The sequence below is a fragment of the Chinchilla lanigera genome, unplaced genomic scaffold (assembly GCF_000276665.1).
Source record: "Chinchilla lanigera isolate Chin_1 unplaced genomic scaffold, ChiLan1.0 scaffold00105, whole genome shotgun sequence".
NCBI classification, from domain to species: Eukaryota; Metazoa; Chordata; class Mammalia; order Rodentia; family Chinchillidae; genus Chinchilla; species Chinchilla lanigera.
Genome location: NW_004955506.1, coordinates 4,112,701 through 4,125,344, shown reverse-complemented (window position 1 = coordinate 4,125,344; position 12,644 = coordinate 4,112,701). Strand labels below are relative to the sequence as shown.

General features: G+C 52.0%; 1 protein-coding gene across 2 annotated transcripts in view; it reads right to left on the bottom strand.

Moving 5' to 3' along the window:
• Window positions 1–12,644, bottom strand: part of Dnah17 (dynein, axonemal, heavy chain 17) — a 118,255-nt gene that overhangs the window by 35,678 nt on the left and 69,933 nt on the right. For both annotated transcript variants that reach the window (XM_005407377.1, XM_013506036.1), the window contains exons 49-55: window positions 11,649–11,751; window positions 9,990–10,137; window positions 9,528–9,619; window positions 7,943–8,104; window positions 7,145–7,309; window positions 6,456–6,647; window positions 1,052–1,318 (exon numbers count right to left, since the gene is read on the bottom strand). In XM_005407377.1, the coding sequence (XP_005407434.1) occupies window positions 1,052–1,318; window positions 6,456–6,647; window positions 7,145–7,309; window positions 7,943–8,104; window positions 9,528–9,619; window positions 9,990–10,137; window positions 11,649–11,751 (1,129 nt within the window). The remainder of the gene's footprint in view (window positions 1–1,051; window positions 1,319–6,455; window positions 6,648–7,144; window positions 7,310–7,942; window positions 8,105–9,527; window positions 9,620–9,989; window positions 10,138–11,648; window positions 11,752–12,644) is intronic.

Below are 12,644 nucleotides of genomic sequence, written 5' to 3'. Positions count from 1 at the left end.
GTCACCTCTGCAGGGAGCTCCTTTGTGATGCTCAGTGCTCTGCAGGGCCCAGAGTCTGAACCCTCTGAGCTTGGGGTGTGAGCGTGGCCGTGCACCACCAGAGATCAACCCTCAACCCATTTCGTGGCTCTCACTAGCACTGTGAGGGTTCAGCCCTTCTGAAGCGGCCCCTACCCCTCAGACAAGTTTGCCTGAGGAAGAAGTGGGCAGTGGCATGTGCACAAGGCAGGCGTGGCCTGAGAACAGGCAGGCAGTGGTCTCTTCTGGGGTTAGTTTGAGGCATAGAGCCTTTTCTGGGACCCAGAGGACACCAGGGACTCCTTGCCGAGGTGGTGCAGGCAGGCCCTGGGGTGCTTGTGGCTGGATGGGAACCCTCCTTCTCATGGAGCCTCGGCCTCCTCTCTCTCCTCCTTTCGTCCCTTTTTTTCAGGGTGCAGTTTGCTAGATGTGCCATAGCATGGGGTTGGCTAACTATTCCTCTGATCTCCCAGCTCTCTCTAGAGACGAAGGGGCCCACCGCCCTGCAGTGGCAGGACAACGGTAAAGGAGAGCCAGGAACTGCCAGCACCGGCTGGGAAACTCCAGCTCCACATGCCGCACTCACTAATGGGGGTGGGTGAGCCAGAGTGGGGAGGCAGGGAGGACACTGGCTTCCTTGCATCCAGCAGGGGAGGAGTGACCACACACAGACGCCGAGTGGGGCTGTGGGGTGTACCCTCCCTGGGAACAGCCATCCTACTGAGCTCTAAGCAGGAAGACTGGAAGGGTCCCAGCTGCGCTGTGTTGCTCAAGGGTTAGCCTACTCTCCCTACAGCTGACATTGAAAGTCAAGTTGCACTTAGCCATTGAAACTCGCTGAGTACGGGGAGGAGATATGCACAGGAAATGCTTCCTGTGGTCCCGAGACACCTCTGCTGGCCCACATGAAATCATCCCTGCCACCTCAAACTTGCCTAAGGGTTTCTACACCCTGGGAAAAACAGTCCCAACTGCACAGGGCCTCAGACAGGGAGCCGAGGGGGTCCAGAGAACATGCCTGGCATGGTCCTACCTTGAGCTGCTTGCGCACTTTCTCAATGAAGAACTTCCAGCACGCCTCCCGAGTGTCGGCTATGCCGAGGGACTTCACCTGCGGTCTCATGGACGAGATGATGTTCTCCACCTCGTCATCTGTGAACAGCCCTGGGATCTCCCCCGAGGCCAGCAGATCATTGATCAGCACCAGAAACTGCTCCTCGGCCACTTGAGAGTCGGTCATGAGGAACACCGAGGGTACGTTCTTCACGGCGGCCTTGATATACTGCGCAGCCAAGTCAATCTGGACCAAACCAGGACCACAGGGCTCCTTTAGGGACATCCCTGGTGGCCGTGCAGAACCCACACCCGAACCAGCTTCCTAGGACAATGCAGATCTGAAGAGAGCTGTGAGTGGGGCACGGCTGTGCTTATAGTGGCCAGACAAGTGTGAGGCAGTGGGTGGATAGAAATACACTGTGTGACAGGTCTGTGGGAGAAAATGGTTTCAGCCTTAAATGGGATGGATGGCCAGGTCCAGGGATGCAAGCCCGTAATTTCTGCATTTGGAGAGTCTGTGGCAGGAGGACTGTGAGTTTGGGCTGGGCTGGGTATCTTAGTGACTCAGGGAGACCCTGTCTCAAAAAATAAATAAGAGTTGAGGATGTAGCTCCATGTAAAGTCACTGGGTTTGGTCCCCAGTCTTGAAAAAAAAACAAAGTTCTGACACATGCTACACCATGGGCGACCCTGATGTGATTCTATAAACCAGACACAAAAAGACAAACACTGTAGGACTCCACCCCTGTGAGGTTTGCAGAGCGTCACACTGCAGATTCAAATGGGAGAAAGGGGGTGGCCATGGGCTGGGAAGTTGTTGTTTAATGAGGACAGGGTCTCACTAGTACAAGACAAGAAGAGTTCTGGACAGACAGTGGTGCTGGTTGTACCAATGCGAATGGGTTGGCCACTGCACCATGCATTAGAAATGGTGACAAGAGTGGAAAAAATACATGTGTATACAAGATGGTTAAGACAGTTATACAGCTAATGTCTCTTAGTTCACTAAAGAGCAAGTTTTGTGCTAATATTGTATGGACAAGATATCATGCCTATATCTTCTACTCTGAATAACTACTAGGAAGACAATGCACAATGTATCACTGTTGTAACTGTGCTACCATCCTGTTTTGAAGCTCAGTTTCATTGTTATGTTTATCTTTTTTTTCTTTAAAATGAAAATAAATTTAAAAATGCAAAGGAAAACCAAGAAATGGTGAGGAGTATCTTGCATGTTATGTGTATCCTACCACACAGGGAGTAGGGAAAACCCAACCAAACCTTACCAGGAGCCCTCAAAGGGGCCCGGTAAGCACACCCCAGGCTTGACCGGGAGACCCTGCCCTGGGAAGGTGTGCGTTGTCCTCAGAGTGATCTGCCCACAGAACTCCTTTCCTAACCCCAGCAGGGCTTACAACAAGTGCGCAACAAAATGACTTTCTACTAATTCCTGAAGAATAAGTGAAGAGGAAAAAAGAAAAAAGCATGTTACAGAATGTGAATAGCTTGCAACTTTTGAAAAAATGTGCCAATTTACATGTGTATACATATTAAGAAAGGTTGGGGAGGCAGAGACCTTGCCTGCCTGGCAAGCGCAAGGTCCTGAGTTCAATTCCCGGTACCACAAAAAAAAAAAAAAAAAGAAAGAAAGAAAGAAAAAAGAAAAAGAAATGTCAGAGGCTTGAGATGTGATTTAGTGGTCAAGTGCAGCCTAGCATGTGTGAGTATGAGACCCTGGGTTCTGTCCCCCATACTGCAAAAAAAGGAGGGAAGGAAGGAGGAAGAAGAGAGAAAGAAGAAAGGATGGGGGGGGGAAGGAGGAAGAGACAATGGAAAGAGGGAAGGAGGAATTATGTATCCAAGTCCTGATGTCAGCCAGCATGGTGGTACACATCTGTAATCCCAGCACTCTGGCAGGCTGAGGCAGGAGGATCACAAATTCAAGCCTAGCCCAGGCCTCAAAAAAAGGCGGGTGCTTGGGGTGTAGCTCAGCATGAAGGCCCTGCTTTCAAGCCTTAGTACTGAGGGATAATAGTGAACTTTCAAGGTTTTGGTGGCTTATCTGTAGTATCTATTTTTAATAGGGCACATGGGCCTCTGTAATTTTGTAAAAGACTTTAAAAGCAGATGCTCTTCATGGCTTAGTTCTACCCCTTGGGTGCAGGTCCATCTCCCCAGGTCTCCTGTTCAGAGAAGCTCCGCAAGGCCCTCCTTGTGAAGTTGACTGGAATGTAACGGGGGTCACAAGCAAGCCTTGAAGTCCGTATTTCTGACAAGCTAGAACTATTTCTAAAAAGCAAGGGGAAGCGCTGAGCTTGGAAAGCAGAGGCTGCAGGTGGGTCGTGGGAGGCAGTGTCCTGGGGCTGAGCCTGAGAGCAGCGAGTCTGGGAGGAGTTGCTGTCCCCACCGTCAGGGTATCAAGCGCTGGGGTGGAGGCTGACATCTGTCAATTCGGTGTCCACTGCATGCACAGCTCAGCCTACACCCCAGGAAGCAGGAAGGGCAGCCACGGTCCAGATTGCCAGCAAGAGAGGATTGTGAATCGGGTGGGATGGGACGGCAAATGATCCTGCTGCCGAGGGCAGAGCTAATGGGCATGGCAATCCAAGCCCGAGCCTAGGTTCTAGGTTCTCCACTGGGAGAAGACAGCTTCCAGGACCCCTGGCAGCCTCCTCTGCTGCTTCCTCTGCACCTGCAAGGGAACCTGCGAGGGCCAAGACCACAGGCCTTTCCCATTGCCATCCTGCCTGGAGCCTGGCCCTGTTGGTTTTCAGGGCAATACCTCCCCACTGTGGCGCCTCCTCACTGTCCCTTGTCCTGCCTACCCTGCACCCTGAGCCGTCCAGGGAGTTGGTCCTTTCTCTGCCTGTTCTCCCTTGCCTACACCCGCAGTTCCCACTTCCACCTTGCTGTGCTGTGGAGGCTGTCCTGAGTCTCCACATCCCACTGTCTCCCCGCGCTTTGGAACCCCACTGTGTGCTGGCCATCCCACAACCTCCTCCCAGAAGCCGCGTTGGACTCGGCAGCGCTCCTCCCTGCACTCTGGCTTTCCCCCTATTCCCTCCGCACAGAGCTTTGTGCCGTGCCTCCCGGGCCACCACCAGGGAGGTTGGGGTAAGAGGACTGGAACATCCTGAGTGGCACTGTTTCTTGCTGTGGCCAGTGTCATTCCTCGGAGAGAGGAAGGAACTTGGAGCCGAGATCTGGGAGCAGGTCCAAGTAGAAATGGGTGAGGGGGTGCAGTGCAGGGAGCATCTCATCACACCCCACAGGCCCCGTGAGAGTGCAGTCAGCTCCCCTCCCAGCCCGGGCCTGGTGCCTGCTCCTTTCCCATCCTGTGCACAATGGTGGGCATCGGGAGGCTGCCCAGCAGCGTAGGCCTGGCCATGGAGAGTGCGTAGGGATCCTGAGGGATGCTAGCCTAGCCCCTACACGCTGCCGGCCACCCCTCCGCGCTGCTGGAGCTTCCCACCATCTCCGTGTCCCAGACACAGCAGGTCACCCCTCCTCTGCAAAGACATCTTGGTGAGGACTTGTTTTCTTTGGACCAAGCCTAGGGGTTTCCGTATGGCACATGACAACCTTCAGGGCCAATTGCTTGCCCTTTTGGGCTGCATCTGCAACCTGCAGTGGGAACCCGAGTCTTCAGGGGATTTACGGCAATGTAATAAAGCTCTCAACCCCGGGTGCTGCATGGATAAGGTGTGCAGCAGGTTGGTGTGTCACTGCGAGGCTGTCATTGGAACCATGATGACACCACAGCTCAGGCCTCTGCTTGCTTCACAGGACCTGAGGCCCTCGCGCCCCGCTCGTCTCTGCCCTAAGCTCCAGGTGCAAAGAGGCTGCTTAATAAAGATCTCAAAACACATATCGGCTGATATATTTTAGACAACAGATTATAGAGCTGCCGTGGCCGATGCCCACCTGCCTGGGATTGGCTCTAAAGCGAGAATTGGGCACCAGGTGCCCAGAGAGAGAGAGAGAGAGAGAGAGAGAGAGAGGAGTGGCATAAATCAACGTGACTTAGCAAACAGATGGGGAGCTCCAACAGAGAAAATCCAGGAAAACATCTAGTTTCTGGGCAGGAGATCCAAACACCATGTGAGAGGGTGTGGGGACATCAGCGTGGCCTCACCCCATGAGTGACCGACCAGACCCTCAGGTCGCTGCACGATTCAGAAAGCAGTGAGCGGGAAGCCCTGTCTCAAGAGGCCCTTTCCCTTAATGCTGTGATTTAAAAATAGAGTCGGCCCTTTACGTAAAGAGTGGAAGCCACCGGAAAGTAGAGGACAATGAAGGAGGAGTTGGAGGCTTGCCCTGTGTGGCCGGCCCAGCACGGCCTGCTGTCCTCACATTCCTGCCAGCTGACCTCCAGGCAGCCCAGCACCCCCAGGCCTGGAGCTCAGACCGGACTCTGCACCTGCACAGCACAAGCTGCCTGCCCCGGCCCCTGCCCAGCGACTGCCTCGGGCCCTGTGCTGTGGGGAGGGTCCCCTGGGTCTGGCACGGTCAGGGGCAGCGCCCAGGTGGACACAGAGAGGCATGAGGCATGACTGGGTAGTGTGGCGGGATCAATTTCAGGCCTCTTCTCAAGTGCTCTGACGGCTTGCTCTGGACTAATAGTGTTTGACTCGCTCCTGGCTCCCTGGGAGGGTGGATTTTCGGGAAGGAGAAATCAATAGAAAGCCTGAGCAGCACGCCTCAGGCATGGGAGACCAATTTCCACTAATGTTTATTTAATTAATTCCAAATGCAGCCGTTGGAATCTCAGGCTTGTGGCGAGCCGCCTAGGGATGGCTCTGAACTCTTTAATCTGGAGAACTGGGACAATTTAGACATCCAGTGACCCAGGGCAGGAATCAAATCCCTGGGCTCCCCTGCCCCCTGCTGACTATGGAGGGAAGCCATTGGGTAAGCGAGATGCACTCTTTCCCTCTCATCACAGGGGCAGACGCACGCCAGCCACGCTGTATCCTGGCCTTTCCTCCCCACCCCCTCCCCCTTCTTTCTTCCTCCCTCTCCCCTTCCCTCCCCCACCTCTGGCCTCTTTTTTCTCTAGTCTCCTTTCTTTTCTTTGTGGTGCTGGGATTAAACTAAGGGAGTGCTGAGCTACATCTCCAGTCCTTTTGAGACAGGGTCTCACTAAATTCCCCGGGCTGGCCTCAAACACACCATCCTCCAGCTTCAGCCTCCCCCGTCACTGGGATTACAGATGTGCACCACCACACCTGGCCTGGCCTTCACTTTTTAAAATGCAGATGCTTTGGGTGGGACTGTGGTGACAGTCCTTGTGCTGGTGGGCTGGTTCCATGTGGGGAAAGGTGCGGCGCAGATTTTCTTGCCCACCCCTGCAGGGCAGCTGACCGTGCCCTTCCCCTCACCTTGAGGTCTGGGATCCCGTACCCCTTCTTGAGGGTGATCTGGAACACCTCCAGGGCACTGATGTAAGCAGCCAGGCGCGAGAGGCTCTGCTTGCCACTGCCTCCCACCCCTACCAGCAAGGCGTTCCCACGGGGAGCCTCCAGGATGCGATTAATCCTGCACACATGGGCCACCGCATCTTCAAACAGCACCTGCAGGGACCAGGGGCCAGGGGGTCAGGCTCCGGGACAGCGCAGGTTCCTGTCAACCCACGCGATGCTGGGTGCTTGCCGGGAATCACACAGCCCTGTGGGCACCATTTGGGTGTTTATAGTCATCCCTGCTTCACCTTGGCTTTTATTGCTGTGGTTTCAGTAACCCATGGTCCACCACTGTCTGAAACTATACATGGAAAATTCCAGGAATAATCAGTTATAAGTCTTAGGTAACTTTTGTTATACCGGGTTATTATAATTGTCTTACTGGATGATGAGTGATTGTTATTCATCTCTCACTGGGCCTAATTTATAAATTATTCCTTATCACAGGCGCATGTGAGCAGCGTTCAGTGCTGTCCGGGGGTTTCAGGCTTCCCTGGGGGTCTCAGAATGAATCCCCTGCAGATGAGGGTGGCTGACTACATATCCAGGCAGGAGGGAAAATCAAGGTCCGAGCCTTGTGCCTGGGGTGTCGCTGTCCCACTGCTCACCAAGTTCATAACTGCATTCACTTCATTGTAACTGTCCAGGACGTCCACTAGCAGCTTGTTGAGATGAGCCACGTCGGTGACAGAGAAGTACTTGGGATCACCAATCCCTTGAGCAAAGTGGCAGAAGATATTTGGTCTGGCGAATAATTGTTCTTCACCAAGGTCCTGGAAATACCAGATAAGATACTTCTAATTTTTGCTGCATAGACACACAGTGGCCCCACGGTGGCTGAGGATGCCAGGCCGGGTCTCCACAAACCCAAGCTATGGCTGCTGTCAGCCTCACAAACTACTGGGCCAAAATCCCTGGTGGTTTGGTCATACCCTCCTCCCACCTGACATGGAGAGGAACGGATGGTCCAAAGAAATGACCGCCCCAAATCACACAGGATGTGTCGGCAGGCACACAGAACAGGGAGGAGCCTTTGTCCCCCAAGTGCACAGAGAGAGGTCATCACACCTGAGTGGTCAGTTCCGAGTGGTGGCCCACACCCATAATCCCAGCACGCGAGAGGCTGAGGCAAGGAGCATCACCGTGAGTTCAAAGCCACCCAGGGACACATAGCGAGTTCAAGGCCAGCTTGAACTACATAGTGAGACCCTATCTCAAGAAACAAAAGAAATTCCTTCTCCTCTGGATCCACGGTGGGACGACCCAGTCACCATGTGAGACTTGAAGCAGATCTTCCCATCCCCACCACAGGCCTCTCCAGGAGGGCTGCGGCCACCCTGGGCCCTGGACTGGCACCCTCTTGGAGCTCTCTGGGTTCAGCAGAGGGACTTGACATCTTGACTTACATCAAAGAACTTCTTGGTGGAGGCAATGGTGACTCTGCGCAAGGCATCCTGGTCTCTCTCATCAACCATTTTGTCACTGTACACTCGTTCGGCTTCGTGCAGCCAGAGGCGCACCAGGTCTACTGGGGTTTTCAGAAGCTCTGCTGTGGAGAATAAGAGTCCCTGCCCCCACACAGGACAGTCAGTGTAGAAGTCCTCAGGCTTGTCACGAAGGCAGGCCGGAGTGTGTGAATTCAGTGTAGAAGTGCCACACCCAGGAAACTAGCACCTAAACTATCCACACAATTTCTCCTTGGGGCCAGAGAAGCCACTTCTGGCTAAGCTCACAGCCATCTTGGAGGCTGGAGGTGTGTCAGTGCTGAGACGTGGGGAATTTCCCAAAGGACGGGGCTCATGCCCTCTAAAGCGGAGCCTGCTGGAGAAGGGATAGGGCAGCTGGTCATGGGGGAGCCAGATGGTCAGAGGCCCCAAGGTGGAAGGCCACCAGCCGGGGCTCTGCAGCAAACATGTTAGGATCTGATTCTGGCCTGGCCATGCCAAGTGCTTGTGGAGGGTCTGGGCCCTGGAGACCCTGCCTTCGCCTTCATGGGGTCCACAAGGACACTGCATGTGACGCTGCGCACTGCTAACACCACAAGCAGGGGGTGAGGTGGTGTGTGGGGATGCAGGGGGCCTCCGGGAGGGCATGGCGTTTGAGCGTGACTCTACCTCCTTGAGCTTCAGATTCCCGTTCTATAAAGTGGGGAAGTGAATGCCAACTTTATGTGTCGTTTGGAGCAGAAAATGTAATTGTAAGTGGCCAGATCTAATGCCTGATTCAAACCAAGCAGTCAATAAACAGGAAGAGCTAGGTGTGGTGGTATATGCCTGGAATCCCAGTTACTTAGGAAGCTGAGGCAGGAGCATCGCAAGTACCAGGCCAGCCAGGTAACTTAGTGAGATGAGACTCTGTTATGGTTCAGGTCAAGAAAGTGCCCCAAAGCCTCACATATTCAGAGGCGGGGCTTTGGAAAGTGATTGGATCATGCGGGTGCTGTACTTACCTGTAGATTCAGGCAGAGATGAGTTCAGAACTAAATATGCTGTTAGGAGGTGGGTCAGTGGGTGACTGGGTTATGACCTAGAAGTGTGCATCTGCCTTCCTGGCTCCTCCCTTAGCTGTCTGCTTGCTGGTCACCAGCCCCTCCTGCCACACACTTCCGGCCTTGAAGCCAGCTGACCATGCACTGAACCTTCTAAAAACTGCAGCCAAAGTAAACCCCTCCTCCTTTAAGTTTGGGCATTGGATATTTTGTCCCAGTAATGAAGAAAGAGACTAAGACACGGTCTCAAAAGAAAAACAAAAAGCAGCTGGGGTTGTAGCTCAGTAGCCTGTGGCTTCAATCCTGAGTACTGCAAGAAGTTAACCATGAGGAAGGAGAAGAGGAGGAGGAGGAGGAAATATGATCACTAGCATCACCATCACCATCACCACCACCACCGATTCCCACTGGCTTGGCTTTCTCTCCTAAGAATAACAGAGGAGAGAACCATGGGCTGGGGCGAGCCCATGAGGCAGCATGACATAAAGCCAGAGGAGCAGTACCTGGAAAATATTGGAGAGGTCCCGGAGGTTGAAGACGTAATGAAACTTAATGGCCGTGGGAAGAAACGTCGTTGCGACTTTCTGATGCAAGGCTGTTATAGGAAAAAGACACATCGATTCTTATGGACTCCTAATGGCCTCAGGAAGTGCAGAGCTTAAAGTTTCTAAAGCAAATGGACTATGAAATTGTGACAATTTAAGTAGGAATCTGCGCAGCTCTCGGAGGCGGGAGGAGGCTTGTTGCTGTCCTGTAAATCACCCCGGTGTTCTGAGTTTCCTATCCTCCGCCTCCCCCTGAAGCCATTGTATTTCACATATCTCCTGTTGAAACATAGCATCATTTAAGAAATATTGATTTCAAAGTATAAATAAAATATTTACCAGGGGAAAATACAAAGAGCCATCAGCCCCTTACAGCAGTAGGTTTTACCAACAGGCGAGGGGAGGAGGCGGCCAGCTTACCCAGGGCGCAGGCCACCAGCTGGTTGCTTATTTTCTGGATCACTAGGGGGACGGAGCGGTAGGCCAGGTGCTGCGACAGGATGGTGCTGTAGATGGTCGTGAGGGCCTCCTGGCCAGGAAAGCTCACGGCAAACACACAGAAGTGGCGCTGTCCGGGAACAAGCACACGTGTGTCAGGAGATCGCTGGGGTAGGCTGGTGGGTGGGCAGAGCAAACCTTGTCCCCGCTGTCTGATGTATTTGGGGCATGCTTAGCATGAACAGTTTTCCCCTTTTAATGTAAGATGACATTAACTCCCAAAGAAATGTGAGACAGCCAAATTACCTTCATACCATCGGGGAGGGGGCAGAAGAGCATGTCACTCCGTGTGCTTTGACAGTTTGGCAGTGAGGCTCGTTGGGGCAGGGTTGCAGATATAACACGGTGTGCCTCCATACAATACTTGGGACATACTTATAAGGTGTGATGGAAATACACAGTGAATGTCTAAATTGTGAAAACATGTATTGGGATAAAAGACACATTGCCATTAGTCCCCCTCAAAAACCCCCTTGCTCTGAACACACTTAACCCATCATTCTTGCCAAGCAGATCTGGAAATCCTCTTTCGTGAGTGTCTTTAATTGTGCTGCTGTGGCTGCCTTGATGTCTTGAATCTATTTGAAACATTTCCCAGATGGTTGTGGAATCCTGTATGCCTATAAGTCCAGCAATCAGGAGGCTGGGACGGGAAGATCACTGTGAGTTCAAGCCCAGCCTAAAGTGCACAGCAAGACCATGTCTCTATTTATTTTTATTTTGAGATAGGGTCTTGCTATGCAGTTCAGGCTGGCCTTGAGCTCACTTTGTAGCCCAGGCTGGTCTCAAACTTGCAATGATCCTCCTGCCTCAGCCTCCCAAGTGCTGGGGTTACAAGTGTGCGCCACCACGCCCAGCTAAGACCATGTCTCTAAATAAATAAATAAAGTAATTTCCCATTCATGGTCATTTTGATTTTGGGGAACAACCAGGAGCTGCTTGGTGCCAGATCTGGCAAATAAGGTGGATAAGGACACACTGTGATGTTTTCACGAGGCTGTCTTTCTATTGGCTGGCCCTTGGCAGCAGCATTCACCATATTTTTGATCACATCTCATAAAAATACTCATGAAAGAGAACTTCCAGAACTGCTTCAAAAAGTGGCAAGAACAATGGGATAAATGTGTGTGAAGTGAGAAAGAGGCTTTGGGGGGAGGTGGTTATGGCAATGTGGGTTTTTTTCTGTTAATAGTTTTTACAATATTTTTTTTTGTTTGTTTTCTTTCTGGTACCAGCAATCAAACTCATGATCTTGCCCTTGCCAGGCAGGTGCTGCACCGCTTAGCTAAATCCCCAGCCCCAGTTTTTTAAAAATTTAATCTCTTGTATATTTTGATCATCCCCTGTATACTAAAAAAGCATTTGTGGTGTATCTGAAATCTGAATTTAACTGGAGGTCTGCATTTTTATTTGCTAAGCCTGTCAGCCCTGCGGGGTGCAGGGAGGGCCAGCTGGACTCTCCCTTTCTGGCTGCCTCAGTTTTCTGACACATCCCTGAAGACTGGGAGTCCTCCCGGGCACGTCAGCCCTCACATCCCAAACCCACGCTTCTGTTCTTGATGGCCGGAGACTGCGACTTACCTGCAGTCTGGGGTCAATGGTGAAGGAGCCAGCAGTGGGATTCATGCAGGCCACGTACTGACAGTTGTGAATGTCCTTCAGCGTCAGCTTCTGCCTGTCGTACCTGCACAGGGTGGGGGGAGTGTGACCAGCGCACCACGGGCTCGGGAGCCATCCCTGCCCCCGCTTCCCTTGGAATGCCTGGTGTGTGACACGTGAGACAGCCTAACTCAGTTCGTGCTCTCAAGATGTGTTTGGAACCAGAAAGCAGCAGCGTGTGCAGAAGGCAGGCCTGGGTTACTCTCCAGCTCTCTGGACCTGAGAGAGCTGGAGAACCGCTCTGTGCCCCCGTATTTTCCCCTGGGCACCAGGCCACCATGAGGACTCCCTGGCTAGCACAGCAAAGGATGCTCCGAAGAGCACCCGAAAGGTAGCATGAGTGTGATAAATGGCTACTGCCCCGAGATCGTTCCCATTCCTGTGGCTACTAAGTGGGGTGACCGCTTTCCTTGATTTTAGGTTCCTGGTCAGACTTCCAGGGCACTGTCTTGATGCAAGAGTTTGTGTCCCTTCAATGAAACCCATTACTTGGTACAATTAATAAGGACTAATAATTATAATAAAGAAGGCAAATAAATATCATAAGCTAGTTTGGCGATTTCTGACATAAGATACTGTCCATTTCTAATATGGTCACAAATTCATTTAGTAATCTTCCCTCAGCTTAAAGTAATATCATGCTTCATGTAAAAATAAGTAAAGAGAGAGCCGTGCATCTTTTTGTGTTCTTGTTCCAGCACGCTTTTTTCCCATTATGGGTTTCCTTGTCTGTGGGTCGTTGCTCGTGATGACTACAGGAATTCCTTGTGTATGCCAGATATCAATCCATGGTCAGTTTTGCACATTGCAAGTATTTTCTCCCATTCTGGTAACTGTTTATATATATATATATATATATATATATATATATATCCTGTTATGTTGTGGGTCAGTGGGTGACTGGGTTATGACCTAGAA